We start from the raw sequence: 15,040 nt of genomic DNA, 5'->3' as shown, positions 1-15,040 counted from the left end.
AGCTCAACTCCAAAGGTTGTGCAATGCTCGATAGTGTAAACATTGGCGCTGTATCCAATGTAAGCTTGTAAACGTTCCACCTATGCTTCGACCTCTCATGGCACATTATGTAAACAATAAGAATACTCCTTTTGTCTTTTGTTATATCTTTTGTTATATTTATTTCCATTTCGACAAAAAAAAGTACAGTAATTGTACAGTACATATGTGATATGTGCATATTAACACAGGGACACATAAAACCTGCCTGAATATTACAGATGGCTCAAGGTCAAAATGCATAAACAAGGATGGCAAATACAGCAAGACACTTTTCTTAGAATCTGTTTGGAAAGTGACTGGTTTTGGGACCTGGTCCTCAAAACCTCATAGAGTCTCTATTCATAATCAAGAACATCTTCATCATGAGTCTTCTGTATTCACACTAGAGATCTCCCATATCTCGTCGTCATAAATTGAAACCGTGGGTGTCACCTCGCGTCTAGAGGTCGAATCAAGGACAGCTGTGCTACCTCCATGACCCCTTTCTTTCTCAACTGGCATGAGGCTCGGTGCTCGGTCTTGATCCGGCACATTCTCTGCTGCTGCCACCTGAGACGAGCTGCTTTCTGAACTTTCTCCACTATTGACAGCGACGTCCATCGAAGTGACCCCGTGCTGGTGTGAGGGGGCTGGATGTCCCTCGGTGTTCTCATCCTGGTTCGGGTCTTTGTGAACGGGGCGGGGGTGGCGCTGGTCTTCATGCGCCGTGCTGCGGTCAACCACTGCATCCGTGACCCGAGCGCCTGAGGCGACACTTGGCTTCTCCTCGGGGAGTACATCTGGACGACTCAAAATGGCCGCCGCCTTTGACCCTCGGCAGCCGGCTCGCGCTTCCTCGCTCGCTTCGTCCGATGACCTCGCCTGGCTGTTTGTCGCCTCTGCGGAGGACGCGTCGCTAACGGCCGCGGAAGAGGCGTGGAGGAGCGACCCTCTCGGGCGCTCCGTCGCTCTTTCTTCCGTGGTCACCCCTCTCCCCTCTGGCTCCTTCTGACCTTTAACCTCCAGCCCGAAGAAATTGTTTCGGACGACGTAGCGGACGCACTGCAGGAGAACGTTCCTCTCGTGGCGGATGTCCGGGGCCAGCAACTGGCAGGGTTGAAAACAAAAGAAGGAGCCGTTACCGTTTTACGTCGGGGCTTTGAAAACTATTTCAACTTCCGCGAATGGAAATCTCACTGAGAATCCGCCCGTTCAGATCCCAGGGTCTTACCATCTCCAGCAGAGTGGCCCGTCGCTGTTGGGGGGTGTCCATGTTTTGCCGTCCTCCTCTGCCGCCCCACTTTCCGCGGCCCCCTCTCCCTCTCCCTCCCCTGCCTGGAGGAATGTGAGGGGGAGCGCCAGGGTGGGCGCTCGCGCTCTTCCCCGGAGAGGGTGCGCTGTTCTGGGGCCTCGCTGCCAAGGACGTCAGGATGGCCTGGTTCTCTTCCAGCAGCTGGCTAGCTTTTTGGATGGGGAGGTCTGAGACGCGGAGACAAAAGGACATCAGGATCATTTTATTGATGGAAATTCCCCCAAAAACGTCAAGGCGCGAAAACTGACATCGTTCTCCTCGCACTTGTCGTCCTTTTAATGTCCCGTCGAAACGGCCAACATCTGGAAAGATGCGATGGCATCACGAATGACGTTTGTCGTTTGTGTAACCTACACACATGCCAACAGGCCTCCGTATTGTGAAAACAGACAGTTGACATTTAAATGCAATTGCAAACGAGTGGCGTGCTTGCAAACGAGCGTGGTGACTAAGGAAGTGGCTGTACTCCAACTAAAGAAGTGGCTATACTCCAACTAAAGAAGTGGCTATACTCCAACAAAAGAAATGGCTATACTCCAACTAAAGAAGTGGCTATACTCCAACTAGAGAAGTGGCTATACTCCAACTAAAGAAGTGGCTATACTCCCAACTAAAGAAGTGTATATACTGTGGGTGCATGGATAAAGAAGTGTGTATACTTCGTATACTCTCCACTACACCTCTGCTTAGCCCTGAATAGAGCGCCGAGAGTTGACTTTGACCCTTACCTCCATGCTATTACCCTGTGAGCGTGTGTCAACTCACCCTCTGGTTCCTGGTCACTGTCACTCTCGGTCATAGAGCCATAGCTGGCCACCAGTGACCCCAACGCGGAGGTCATCTGTTTGGGGGCGACCGTTATTCCGCTCTGCTTCACGTCGTCATCCGGCTCATCTCTGTCAGAGTCTGAAAGGCGAATACAATATCGTTACACCTTCTTACAGACTTTCTGAAGGGAAGCAACAATCTGACAAGATTGTTCTCAAGATTATATTCAAGTTCATAGTAGATAAGGGAGCTGTGGTTCGGTAGTCATCACAGACTCTGTCTGGGCTTCTTGTCAGATTGTTGCTTGTTGACACTCTTTATTATTGGTCTTGATGAAGCCTTTTCTGATCTGCTGTTGTTGTTTTAAGTTGCTCCGTCACTGCGTCCTCTCTGGGTCACTCACCCGGGTCGCTGTTGGCGAGAGCCCCGAGGGGGTCGCCCTCCCTGGGGGGTTGTGTGAGGGGCGGCGGCCGCTCCGCCCCTTCGCCCTCTGGGCGCTGAGGGCCGGCTCTGGACCACCTGCCCCTCTGGAAGCCTCCTCTCTGCCGGCCACCCCCTCTGCCACCTCTGTCACCTCTGTCACCTCTGCCACCCCTGTCACCTCTGCCTCTCATCCGCCTGGCAACACAACGCATGTGAACAGATTAGCTTTTAGCATCACAGAATTGCAAGGTATAAAAACCCATATCCACCATACTTTTTGTCGGCTAATGTCTTGATTTGAGGGAGGGAAAAACTTAAACATTTGGTTTTTTGGACCGTGGGTGGGGGGGGGGGGATTTATGTCACTACAATCTTATGGTTATGAGCTTAAAATGACATGTTAAACACTGGAGAGAAACACATACCCAAACTGCGCAGTCTCCAGAACTTCTCCTCTCTCCTCCCGGGCTGCCATCATTTTCTTCTTCTTCTCCAAATTCTGCAGAGTTGGGTAGTTTCTGCAAGACGAACAAACCTTACTAAGACTGTAAACCCAGCCTTTATGTGTAGTGCACTCTCAAAGGGTATCATCATGCAACACTGGTCCACAGCTCCCCCTAGTGCATTTTTGTGACAATGACTTGGCCTAAAGTATTTGAGAGTCCAAGGCTTAGTAAATTCTATCAGGTCTCTTGGAGCAAAGCAACATCTATGCGATAAAACCTCAAGTACTAACTTGTAGGGCTGCGACTTGATGAAATCGAAACTATTATAAAAACTAGGGAACTAATTTAATGATCGATTCGTTGAGCGTATGTTGTCAAACGCGGTGTCGCGGAGCTGGGTGTGGCACTTAAAGAAGAAAAAAAACATTTAAAACATGGCGGAGGCAGAGAAAACTGTATACCAACATCATATGGTATGAGGGCACTTCACATTGAACTCAAGTGAAAAGTGTGTTAGCTGCAAACTATGCAAAACCGATCTTGCATGGCACAGAACACCAGACTAATGAGAGAACACCTTTGCTAGCATCACTACACTCTCCACCACAGAAAATGCTACGGTGCTAGAAAGCCAAACTGCAATATTTAAGAAAAAATATATCGTCTCGTTGAGAGAGGTCAGGGAAGAATTTTTACAGCTCACTTTTCTGGCCCCCGGGTGAATTATTATTTTTTTGCTTCCCTCTGGAATATGTAGGGGTGGGACCTATGCCCCCCACCCCATTGCTCTGTAAAGCGCATTGTGTTGCCTCTGTGTATGAAATGCGCTATATAAATAAAGTTTGATTTGATTTGCACCTCTACTAACCTGCGTCTCTCTTCTCTCCACTGTGCGATGTCGTCTGGGGTGTCCAGCTGGATCCGTCTCGCTCCTGGGGCATGGTTCTATCGCAGGGAGAGGAGAGAGAGGAGTTCAACAATAATGAAATGTCTAAAAAATATATATTTGGACAGCTGGGGTTTGGTGCGTCCACTTACATTTCTCCAGTGAATATTCACCAGCTTCTCGTGAGCCGTGAAACTGCAGTCTTCAACAGAACACTAAGAAAGAAAAAAACATTATTTAATCTTCATCTTCCCATAATTTTAGTCATAAACATGTGAAGCTGTTTGTGGACAACATGTGAAGCCGTTTGTGTAGGCTACATTGAAGTGTTTGCTTCTTTTGTATCCGTGTGTTGCGTTGATATGACAAATATACATTTTGCCTTCAAAATACTAATAGTTGTATTAAATCGAAATGAATAGTTACCTTGACATGTTGAGCAACATGTTCGTCATAACTTTCTTGATTTTTGAAGCCTCTGTCACAGGTGTCACAGAAATGGGAAAATTCTGGTTCCTTCCTCTTGCGCTGGCAGATAGAAGAACACAACAACTTCAGAATCTAACTAGAAATAGTTCTCGGAGAGCACAGACCTCCGCTCATAAATGCATTTCGTGGCTCTGTGCGTGCGCACGTGTGCGAGCAGGACATGTTTGGTATTGCTGCATTCGTTAGGTCGAGAGCTTTATGTCAGTCCAAACCCGTGTCTTTGTGACCTTCCCATGCCAAGACATTTTGCTCCTGAGCCCAAGTCCAAAAATTGAATGGAGGTGAATGGCCGGTCGTGTTTGGGCGGCTTGTGGACTTGGGCTTGTTGAATGGGTTCTAAGTTGGCCCATGCTACATCCTTCCACCAAGTTTCGGTCTGGTCGTTTTTTCATAATCCTTCTAAAGAACCAACCAACCAAACAACACGCCAACGAAAACATATCCCCTTGCCCTGTGACCCCGTCGCTGGGGTGGAGGTAATGACATTATGGGATGTAGGCTTAAACGGATACTCTATGGATACCTGGCTACTAACCCACAAGTCCTCCCAAAGAACCCAATACGAAAAACATGCAGAAGAACAGATGCTCTTCAGTCTGCTCCCTGACTTGGACTGAGCACTTGGACTTGGTCTCCGGGCGCCATGAATAATGGCTGCCACCGGAGGAGGACCAATTTCCACCCCCCGAAGGTTGCGTGTGTGCAGTGTCGCTGCTCACAATAATATGTAATGTGTGTGTCAATTACTCTGGTCTGTTTTTTTTAAGTAGCCCAAGTTATATTGGTGAGGTGTGATTACCTTTTTTCCATGGTTGTTGGGAGGACCATGAGGACTGTGTTTTCCACCTCGATGGCCACCACGATGGAAGTTCTGCCCTGCAAAGGTTGAGGTCAGCAACATAATATTAGGAAGGCCTAATGGCTGGATAAGAGGTTGGAGAGGGTCAAGCGGACAAAGATGCAGGACACAAACAAAACAGCCGGGCCTAATCTTTCCCCAAGCCTCAATCTACTCACGCTGAAAGCGGCCGGGTCCATAGTCTTCTCGACCAGGGGGTCCCCCACCGTGCCAGTGTGCCTGAGCGTTGTAGCCCCAGGGGGTGGATGGGGGCTCGTACCAGTTCCACATGCCCGGATCAAAGTTGCTGTTGGGGGGTTGCTGGTTCAGGAATGTCGGTGGTCTTATCATTGAACTTGGAGGCGGACTGCCGAAATCCGGAGGAGGGTAGTTGCTAAAATCACTCATGGTGCAGAGTCCTTTTTGCTGCTGGGAACTGTGTTTCTGAAATACGTCTGCAAAACTACTACATTCACGTTATCACTGGTGAACATCGCTCACATGTGTATTTTGCTCCAGTTTACATGTGCATGGTCCCTCTGTCCTCATTTCCGTCAATCAGCAAGCGGAAGTACATTAAGTAAGTTTTAACGATTGAAATAACGACTAGTGTGTATTATTTTTTTTATTTTTTTTATTTTGTATATTACTATAACCACTATATCCACAAACATGCGTGAAAATAAAAAATATAAACTATAACTTGATCACTTATTCAACACCAAGACGAAGTGTTTCCGGGTCACGGACTTCTTCACCGCGTGTAGAGACCGACATGCTGCATTTCTCACTCCGGAGAAGTTGGTGCACCGTGATAGCGGTGTTTCTTTCTAAGGACGTGTAAGCTCTCTTGGAGAGCAACATCTTTATAGTTTAGGGAGTGACAAAGCTTCAAAATGCTCGTTTTATTTGAGACCGCAGCTGGTTATGCCATCTTCAAGGTCAGTATTTGCAAAACATTCAGCAAAAGTAACATTTCTAGTGTTGCATGCTAGCGGGCTAGCAAGCTAACGTGGACTGGGCCTGCTATCACCACGTTGCACAGCTAGATAACATCTTGACTCCACTTGGGAGTATCTGAATCTATGCACAGTTTTATTTAAATGTCTTGTTTTTTGTTGCTGGATGAGTTAAATCGGGAAGGTGTGATCCTCTGCTAGTTATTGCTAGTGTTGGATAACTTATACATTTGTGGTTACCTCGTGCTGGGGCCCCATGTGGGAACCCATGGATGTATTGGGGAACCCATGGATGTATTGGGGAACCCATGGATGTATTGGGGAACCCATGGCCCTCGGGTTGGGTAGCCGGAGTTGATTCCTTTTTCATATTTATTTGATAGTCTTAGATAAATATCCTTTGTCACACAGGTTCTAGATGAGTCGAAACTTCAAGAGGTCGACAGTCTGTGGAAGGAGTTTGAGACAACAGAGAAAGCCAACAAAGTGTGAGTATTCATCAATGATCATTCATCAGTGGTCCTTGTGTTCACAAGCGTGTTGCCCACACTGGACAGTATTTGTTTTGTTTGTCCTGTATTTTGACCTCTTAACCTCTCAATTGATTTAATTAATAATTAATTAATAATCTTAATTAATCGAACTGTTCTTTATCCCTTCCAGTGTGAAGTTGAAGCACTTTGAGAAATTCCAAGACACCACAGAGGCATTGGCAGGTAAAGTCACATGACCCTGTTCCTTGTCTGTTCCCACGCGCGTGCGTCTGTGGTGGTAATGGTTCTCTCCAGGTACAGAGCTGTGTCGTCCATGATGCGTCTCTTGTGTCTGACTTGAGTGTGAGGTAATTCAGCAGTTTCGTCACTACCACCGAGACGTCCGCAGCGTGTATGAGATATAGGATTTAATTTCGGCAGGCAAAACACGCTCCCAAATGAATCCTCTCTATTCTAGGTCTGGAAAATCCCCTGTCATGTTTGCATTCGTCCCCCTCACGTATCTCTCCCACCTGTGCACAGCTGCGACCGCCATGACAGAGGGGAAGATCGGGAAGAGCCTGAAGAAAATCCTGAAGAAAGTGGTGGCCAAAGACGCTCACGAGCAGCTCGCCATCAGCGATGTTAAACTCGGAGGAGTCATCAAGGTGACTGAACCCCACTGTGTGGACAGGAAGCGGCCATTTTAGCCTCAACAGTCGGGCAAAGGGTTGCAAATTTCAAGGTTTTTTATTAATCGATAACTGTTAAATTTATCTATTTATTTATTTAACGATAGTAGATTAATCGATAAGAACGTCCCACGCTGGACTGCGCTTTGCTCGCTTCATTTTTTCGCTTCCGCTGTGTAGTTGAAATTTCCCAGCATCCCGATTAGCCTTCACTACATGGCGGGGCGCCCTCATGTGCAGTCAGAGCTTAAATCGTGATTACATTTCACACAACTCCCGTTGATAACGTTCGTTTGCAAAAAGTTCTGTTGCATTAACAAGCAATTAATTGAGTAACCAAATCTTACTTGAGTAAATTCTTATTGGCGATTAATCGATAGTCGATTGACTGTTAACATCCCTAGTCGGGCACAAGCGCAAGTCGATGCAATGCAAGACTGACCTCGAATCTCTCTTGTAGGACAAGCTGAACCTCAGCTGTGTGCACAGCCCTGCGATAGCAGAGCTGATGAGGGGTATCAGGAACCAAATGGAGGCACTGATCACCGGACTGCCTCCCCGCGAGATCGCCGCCATGTCCCTGGGATTGGCTCACAGGTACAGCGTCGCACACGCCCACGCCGAACACTTAATAAGCATATTGTAAGAATGGAAACTCTAGTAAGCTGCCTCTGATTGTCTTTTGCTGACTGGAAATCATGTAGATTTCCCTCAGCATTCGTCACTACCACCGAGGCTGCTTTAAGCTTTTTGTTGTTTGTTTTAACCACATTCTACCGTTATTGTTTTTCCATAGTTTGTCCCGCTACAAGCTGAAGTTCAGCCCGGACAAGGTGGACACCATGATCGTTCAAGCCATCTGTAAGCATACTTGCCTCCTCGATATTTTCTACCCCTATAACAACAGGCTTTGGGCTAATCTCTTGGTTTTTCGCCATCTCCCCCCAGCTCTCCTGGACGACCTAGATAAGGAGCTGAACAACTACATCATGCGGTGCAGAGAGTGGTACGGCTGGCACTTCCCCGAGCTGGGAAAAATCATCACAGACAACCTGGCGTACTGCAAGAGCGTCCGGAAGATCGGTGCGTACACACGAAGACCAGAACTCCTGATGACCAAGTCATCGTTGGACATCTTGCCCCTGGTTGGGGTTGGATAGATGGATAGATGGATTGGTAGATGGATAGATGGATGGATAGATAGATGGATTAGTAGATGGATGGATGGATGGATGGATGGATGGATGGATGGATAGATAGATAGATAGATAGATAGATGGATGGATGGATGGATGGATGGATAGGTAGGTAGATAGATGGATAGTTTCTTTCTTTCTTAAATGACCTTCTGAGCTTCCCTTCACCCTTAGGCGTCCGCACCAACGTGGCAACCACCGACCTATCAGAGTTGCTCCCCGAAGAGGTCGAGGCCGAGGTCAAACTGGCCGCCGAGATCTCCATGGGAACCGAGGTGTCTGAGGAGGACATCGGCAATATCATGCACCTGTGCGACCAGGTACGCACCGCCACCCTAATCTAAGAGTAGAAACGCCGGCAGTGGTGATGATGACGACATATTTGTCCTTTCCTGAAACAGACCATGTGGGTTTTTCAGTCACTACCTCATCTGAACTGTCACACACATCTCGACACACCCGGGGCATCATCAAGCGAAATTTTGCCCTCAAGGTAGTCGGGGCGCCATTGTCGTCTTGTCAAACATTCACACATGTTGTGTGTCCTGACCAGGTGATCGACATCTCGGAGTACCGCGCGCAGCTCTACGACTACCTGAAGAACCGCATGATGGCGATCGCCCCCAACCTGACGGTGCTGGTGGGAGAGCTGGTGGGCGCACGCCTCATCGCGCACGCAGGTGAGTCACTCCACGCTCCAGCCAATCGCACGCAGTTTTGTTTCTTTGGTCATCAGCAGGTACCCTATCACAGAAAGGCACAAACACGTAACTGAAAACGAGCAGTGATGATGATGACTATACGTCACTCTACCTGAAAATACCTGATGGTTTTAAGTCACTACCTCATCTGAGCTTGTACTAATACAGCAACACAAATGGGAACGTATTAGGACTGTTAAATTGGTAGCCATTTTGTATTTTGATAATCCGCTGGGGAATGTACCATAACCGGGCGAAGGCTCCCTATCCCAAAGCTAAACGTGAGCGCTGTCTTGTGTGATGTCCCGTCGATAGGGTCTCTGTTGAATCTGGCGAAACACCCGGCCTCCACGGTGCAGATCCTGGGGGCCGAGAAGGCCCTGTTCCGAGCCCTGAAGACCCGCCGGGACACGCCCAAGTACGGCCTCATCTACCACGCCTCCCTCGTGGGCCAGACCACAGCCAAGAACAAGGGCAAGGTGAGGGGCAATACTGACCCACTGATAGGTCAGACGCTTGGTCCGTGGTTTTAGGCGGTCACATGCTGACTAACAGGATCGTGCGTTAGTGCAGGGTTGGACGTTGTCCACGGCGTTGGCTTCCCTGCCAAATACATTTTCCTGTCGCCCACACACTTTTTCCCCCCCTCTAACTACAAAATGACTGCCATGCTCTGCATGTCACGTTTAACGTCGGTCTTCTTCTCCCGTTAAGATCTCCAGAATGCTAGCAGCCAAGGCGTCCCTAGCCATCCGCTACGACGCCCTGGGCGAAGACACGAACGCCTCGATGGGTGTTGAAAACCGTGCCAAGCTGGAGGCTAGACTCCGCCACCTGGAGGACAAAGGAGTAAGTGCAGCGGCAAGCTCATCATCGGTTCTTTGTTTCTTCTTCGATTTATAAGAATCCATTTGAGCAGTTGGTGTCTTTGGAGGTGGTCTGTCAGTAAGAAAGTAAAAATTCTTTCAAACGCCATAAGATTGATGGGTCATCGATGATTGATTTGCTCCATTTTCTCCACAGATCAGACGAATCAGTGGAACGGGGAAAGCTATGGCCAAGGCTGACAAATATCAGCACAAGAGGTGAGTTGGGGGTCGTTATCAAGTATCAACATTACTTTTTGTGTGAAAGGGATTTGGTGATCCACTAGTGAAATTGTACATTTGCTAAGAAAATCCCTTGTCTCCCTCAGCGACGTCAAAGTGTACGACCCCTCGGGCGACTCGACGCTCCCCTCCACCTCGAAGAAGAGAAAGTTTGAGGAGGTCGAGCCGGAAGTCGAGCCGGAAGAGGTAGAAGAGGTAGCGACGCCGGTCCGAGCCAAGACCAAGAAACACAAGAAGGAACCGGCAGCCGAGGGTGAGTGTAGTAACGGGCGACGGATAGATCAACAACAACAACATGGAACGTTGGTGACGACCATTGTTGTACGCTGCACCCGCGCCGTGTGACACTCCGCTTTTTCCTCAGAACCAGAAACGGCGGAACCAGAAACGGCAGTAGAAGAACCTCCCAAGAAGAAGAAGAAAAAGAAGGACAAGAAAGCAGCAGCAGAGGAGGAGGAGGTGATGGAAGTGAAGGTGGAGGAGGAGGAGGCAGCGGTGGAGGAGGAGGCCCCCACAGAGGAGGTAAGAAACGAATAGCGAAGGATTGGGGATTCGTTCTGCATGGCTTTGTTGTTGTGCACTTCAACTTGAGGCTTTTGCAAACATACTCACTTGGCTTTTTTCCCCCTTTTCTCTCAAGGCAACAGAAAAAAAGAAGAAGAAGAAGAAAAAGAAGGTTAAAGAGGACATTAAAGTGGAGGTTAAAGATGAGGAAGACTAGAGTATGGTGATGAAATGTATATTAGTTGTATTAGTCTATCAGCCACCGTATAAGAACCGACTGTATAAGAACCATTTTTTTTGACTGAGAACCTGATGTCCTAGAGTGGCACGGTTCATTCATAAACAGAACAATTACTGTCTTGTTATGAGAGAGATTGTCTGGATGATTATATAAGTCATACTGTATGTTTGAGTTAAAGAAAATGCCCTGTAAGTGTACTGTATCCTTTTATATTAAAGGGCAGTTGTAATGCAAGGTCATTTTCTTTCCCAATTATGAACCATCAATGATGGTAGTGAATATTGCTTTGTAAAACTGTCTTTGGTTTTATTTGTGCACACTCAAGACCTTTACTTGGAACATTCTCCTTTAAAAAGCTCTTTTTAAAAAGGGTATTTAGATTTTGTCTGCTAAATGGTAGGCTATCTGTCTTTGAACCTCTGCTCTGAGGTATTAAAAACATATCTGAGTTTTTAATTTGGTCATTTTGTTGCTTATTCTGTTCCTATGTTTTAGTACTTTTAACTCATTCTAGTTTTAGAACATGCAGGGTGTTTCACCGACACCCTTCCCTCTGAAGTGCTTAAAAGGTAAAACTTGTTTATTTAGGATTTACATTTCTCAAGCATTTTTTCCCTCATGAAATGACATTTGAGTACATACTGAGAGGACCTGTTGTCCTTACCAACACCACCTTAGCACTCATTCCAAGATGGCACCACATTAGTTGCATCCTTTTCCAGTAGCTCCTGTGTTTAATGTGGCAGTTGAAACTATTTCCTCTCTGGGATTAATAAAGTACCTACCTACCATGTCCATACCACCACCAACATGGCCCCCCACTACTACCAGCCCATGGTACCAGAACGGCAGTTATCCTCCCCACCTCCCACTGTTGTGTGACTTGAGCTACAGATTCTTCAACAAAACATCTGAGTGAATCAAATGAGAACTATCAAACTATAAATGCAATTGTGATTTTTAGAAGTCATATGAAAGATGAAAGACTGCATTTCTTCACATCTTTTTATTAAACAAATATATAGTGCATACAATAGGTCTATGGCCCATACATATCTAAAGGTGTATTTCTTATGTTCAGGGTACAGACCATATACAATGAAATTCTGACTTGAGAGCTTCTCACAGCTTATTATAAATAAAGTTATAAGAAGAGTAGCAGGGGGTCTCCCATGTTCTATATTAGACCAGGTATAGCCTTCATTCCTACACACATCTTTTATGAGAAATCGACCTAGCCTCGCGTCACCAGGCTCTCCTTTGCTTGATTTCCGGTCTGGAGCCCGCTGGTATCCTGTCACACAAATGCCGAATTGAGCAGCCTAGTCTCGCCATTCGCTACGAATAAGAATAAAACATGGACATCCCAAACGAAGTAGCCTATTCCAGAAGAAGTATTTGCCGCATCGCATCGTAGGTTTATGGGTAGTACCTGTTTTTGGACTATATCCGCATAGACCGGAAACCACACCTACAAAGCAAATAGGCCCCAGACACAGTTCAGACACTGCTAGGTGAGCAATGAGAAGTCGTCGACAGAGTTCGTGCTCGACTAGAATGGCTGTCCCTGAACCACATGGCGAGAGACCCTGCATGGATCTGTTTATGAAGTAGCTCAGGCAAGCGAGCACGTTATTCACAGTTGGTAGTCACGTTAATCGTAAAACAAGACAGACATGTCTCAGTTACAAGCCAGGTTCTTCACGGAGAACAAAAAGTAAGTACTTATACGCCGAATGATGAGAAAGAGTCTGGTAAGTTGATTCTTTGCTCGCTAGGCAGCACGCTAGCATAGTTAGCATAGCTAGCTAGCTGGTAAAAGAGGAATAACGTTAGCTTCTCATTGACAGGGGCGTGTATGGTGACTTTGACTAAACAACCATCCTCTCTCCTCAGATATGCTATAGATGATGTCCCATTCTCCATCCCGGCAGCCTCAGAAGTACAGGATCTCAGCAATGTCATCAACAAGCTCCTGGAGGCTAAGAAGGGTGGGAGCTGACATCTTCCTCACTTGAACATCCCATTTTTTCCACCACATTTCAGATGACCCTGACTTGACAGCCGGTTTCCCCAGAAGTAGAAAGAATTAGATGAGAGCCTTGTATACATGGATGAGAGTCTTGTAGACATGGATGTTGTCCAGGACTCTTATTTATGAGGCTCAGGAGGTATGGGTTGTCCAATGACTGCAGGGTCGGCGGTTCGAATCCCAGCTCCTCCTGTCCACATGTTGAAGTGTCTGTCTTTGGGCAAAGACACTGAACCCCAAATTGCTCCCAGTGAGCATGTTATCCTTGCATGGCAGCTGCCGCCATTGGTATGTGAACGTGTGTGAATGGGTGAATGAGAGTGTAAAGCGATTTGGATAAAAGTGTGAAAATAAGTGCAGTCCGTTTACCAGTCTTTCTGTTTGGTCCCTCTAGCATCCCACAGCCAGGTTGACTTTGACTTCCTGGTTCGTGGTCAGTTCCTTCGGACGTCTCTGTCCAACCATATGGACGCTGAGGGCATATCAACGGTGAGAGAAACGTTGCGAAGTGCAGTAATTCGGGGTGTAGTGACGGTGGCATTCACGTGTTCCCACGGCAATGTGAAAAAAAAACGAATGGAGGAAAAACAAATGTAGCCAACGCAGAATGTAAAATGACAAGACGTGTTTGGCTCGTGTGCGTCTGTGTGGCTCTCAGGAAGACGTGGTGGAGATTGAGTATGTGGAGAGATTCACGGCGCCCCAGCCTGAGGAGTGCATCATGCACGACGACTGGATCAGCGCTGTGGAGGCCGACTCGGAATGGTGAGAGAGGAGAGAGAGAGAAAGAAAGAAGAGAGGAGAGAGAGAAAGAAAGAGGAGAGAGAAAGAAAGAGGAGAGAAGAGAGAGGAGAGAAAGAAAGGAGAGGAGAGGGAAGAGAAGGAGAGGAGAGAGAGAGAAGACAGACAGACACAGACGGACAGACAGATGGACAGACAGAGACAGACAGAGACAGACAGAGACACACAGACACACAGACAGAGAGAGACAGACAGAGACAGACGGATACTTACTTTATCGATCCCCCTAGGGGGAAATTTGGCATCTCAGCAGTGGAACTTACAGCAAGGTTGGAAAAGAAAAAGCCAGCACTAGATACAGAGTAGTAAGCATATAAAAGAGGAGGAACAGGGACTATATTCATCCAAATGTACAGGTGATCACAACGACAGCGCAGATATTGCGCACTCCCAGTCACACCCACAACATTGCAATTGACTCAGATAACGGTGTTTTGTGTGTGCGTGCGTGCGTGTGTGCGTGTGTGTGTGCGCGTGCGCGTGTGCGTGTGCGTGTGTGTGTGTGTGTGTGTGTGTGTGTGTGTGTGTGTGCAGGATCCTCACGGGCTCCTATGACAAGACTGCGAAGATCTGGTCTCTGGAGGGCAAGGCTGTGATGACGGTGGCCGGACACACCGACGTCGTGAAGGACGTGTCCTGGGTCAAGAGAGGTGAGAGGTCACAGGTCACAGGAGGGATGTCTGTCAGACTTCCTGGTAGGGCTGGGTATCGATTCAAATTTCAAGAATCGATTCCGATTCACAAGGTTCAGAATCGATTATCTTGATTCAATATCGATTCGGTTAGTGTTACTAAAACCTTTTTTTTTTTTTGCTGTAACCTTAATTACATGACTGCAAAGTTATGCAACACATCAATACTAGGGCTGGGTATCGATACTGATTTCAAAAAATGAATGAATGAATCATTGAATGAATTAATTAACTATTCGTTCCTGCATTTATTCATTCATTCGTTAAATAAAAGATCGATTTTGGGATTCATGAATCGATTTGGAATCATTTGATTCCGAATCGATTCATAGATTTTTTTTTTTACCCAGCCCTACTTCCTTTATTCCTCAGTGTGCGCTGTGTTAACCACGACTCGCACACCCCCGTTTCTGTGCAGATGGGCTGACCTCCCTGCTGCTGACGGCCTCTCTGGACC

The 15,040-nt window shown here is 47.1% G+C and overlaps 3 protein-coding genes across 4 annotated transcripts in view; 2 read left to right on the top strand and 1 right to left on the bottom strand.

Moving 5' to 3' along the window:
* Nucleotides 1-235: 235 nt before the first annotated feature.
* On the bottom strand, nucleotides 236-5,669 carry nufip1 (nuclear FMR1 interacting protein 1). The gene is made up of 10 exons (XM_084446768.1): nucleotides 5,363-5,669; nucleotides 5,145-5,221; nucleotides 4,283-4,384; nucleotides 4,009-4,071; nucleotides 3,839-3,915; nucleotides 2,950-3,042; nucleotides 2,505-2,719; nucleotides 2,099-2,239; nucleotides 1,253-1,500; nucleotides 236-1,128 (listed from the first exon to the last, which is right to left on the bottom strand). Exons 1-10 carry the CDS (start codon nucleotides 5,589-5,591, stop codon nucleotides 403-405), a joined length of 1,971 nt encoding a protein of 656 aa, XP_084302894.1. The 5' UTR covers nucleotides 5,592-5,669; the 3' UTR covers nucleotides 236-402.
* Nucleotides 5,670-5,983: 314 nt separating this feature from the next.
* Nucleotides 5,984-11,297, top strand: nop58 (NOP58 ribonucleoprotein homolog (yeast)). 2 transcript variants are annotated; one of them, XM_084447359.1, is made up of 15 exons: nucleotides 5,984-6,124; nucleotides 6,554-6,630; nucleotides 6,806-6,858; nucleotides 7,159-7,283; nucleotides 7,768-7,904; nucleotides 8,104-8,168; nucleotides 8,256-8,390; nucleotides 8,678-8,823; nucleotides 9,057-9,183; nucleotides 9,520-9,683; nucleotides 9,919-10,053; nucleotides 10,228-10,289; nucleotides 10,400-10,566; nucleotides 10,684-10,835; nucleotides 10,954-11,297. In XM_084447359.1, the coding sequence occupies exons 1-15, from the start codon at nucleotides 6,080-6,082 to the stop codon at nucleotides 11,032-11,034; spliced, it is 1,671 nt and encodes a 556-aa protein (XP_084303485.1). In that variant the 5' UTR covers nucleotides 5,984-6,079; the 3' UTR covers nucleotides 11,035-11,297. The 2 variants fall into 2 exon arrangements, with proteins under 2 accessions (XP_084303485.1, XP_084303484.1); XM_084447358.1 differs by having other exon boundaries at nucleotides 10,678-10,835.
* Nucleotides 11,298-12,647: 1,350 nt separating this feature from the next.
* Nucleotides 12,648-15,040, top strand: part of wdr12 (WD repeat domain 12) — a 7,527-nt gene continuing 5,134 nt past the window's right edge. Inside the window, exons 1-6 of the mRNA XM_084447479.1 lie at nucleotides 12,648-12,775; nucleotides 12,955-13,049; nucleotides 13,485-13,579; nucleotides 13,749-13,855; nucleotides 14,426-14,541; nucleotides 15,002-15,040. The exon at nucleotides 15,002-15,040 is cut by the window's right edge and continues 116 nt beyond it. Of these exons, the coding sequence (XP_084303605.1) occupies nucleotides 12,735-12,775; nucleotides 12,955-13,049; nucleotides 13,485-13,579; nucleotides 13,749-13,855; nucleotides 14,426-14,541; nucleotides 15,002-15,040 (493 nt within the window). The 5' untranslated portion in view covers nucleotides 12,648-12,734. The remainder of the gene's footprint in view (nucleotides 12,776-12,954; nucleotides 13,050-13,484; nucleotides 13,580-13,748; nucleotides 13,856-14,425; nucleotides 14,542-15,001) is intronic.

Source organism: Borostomias antarcticus, assembly GCF_949987555.1.
Source record: "Borostomias antarcticus genome assembly, chromosome: 12".
NCBI classification, from domain to species: domain Eukaryota; kingdom Metazoa; phylum Chordata; class Actinopteri; order Stomiiformes; family Stomiidae; genus Borostomias; species Borostomias antarcticus.
Note: the sequence above shows the minus strand (reverse complement) of the source record. Positions and strands in the feature narration are given on the sequence as shown.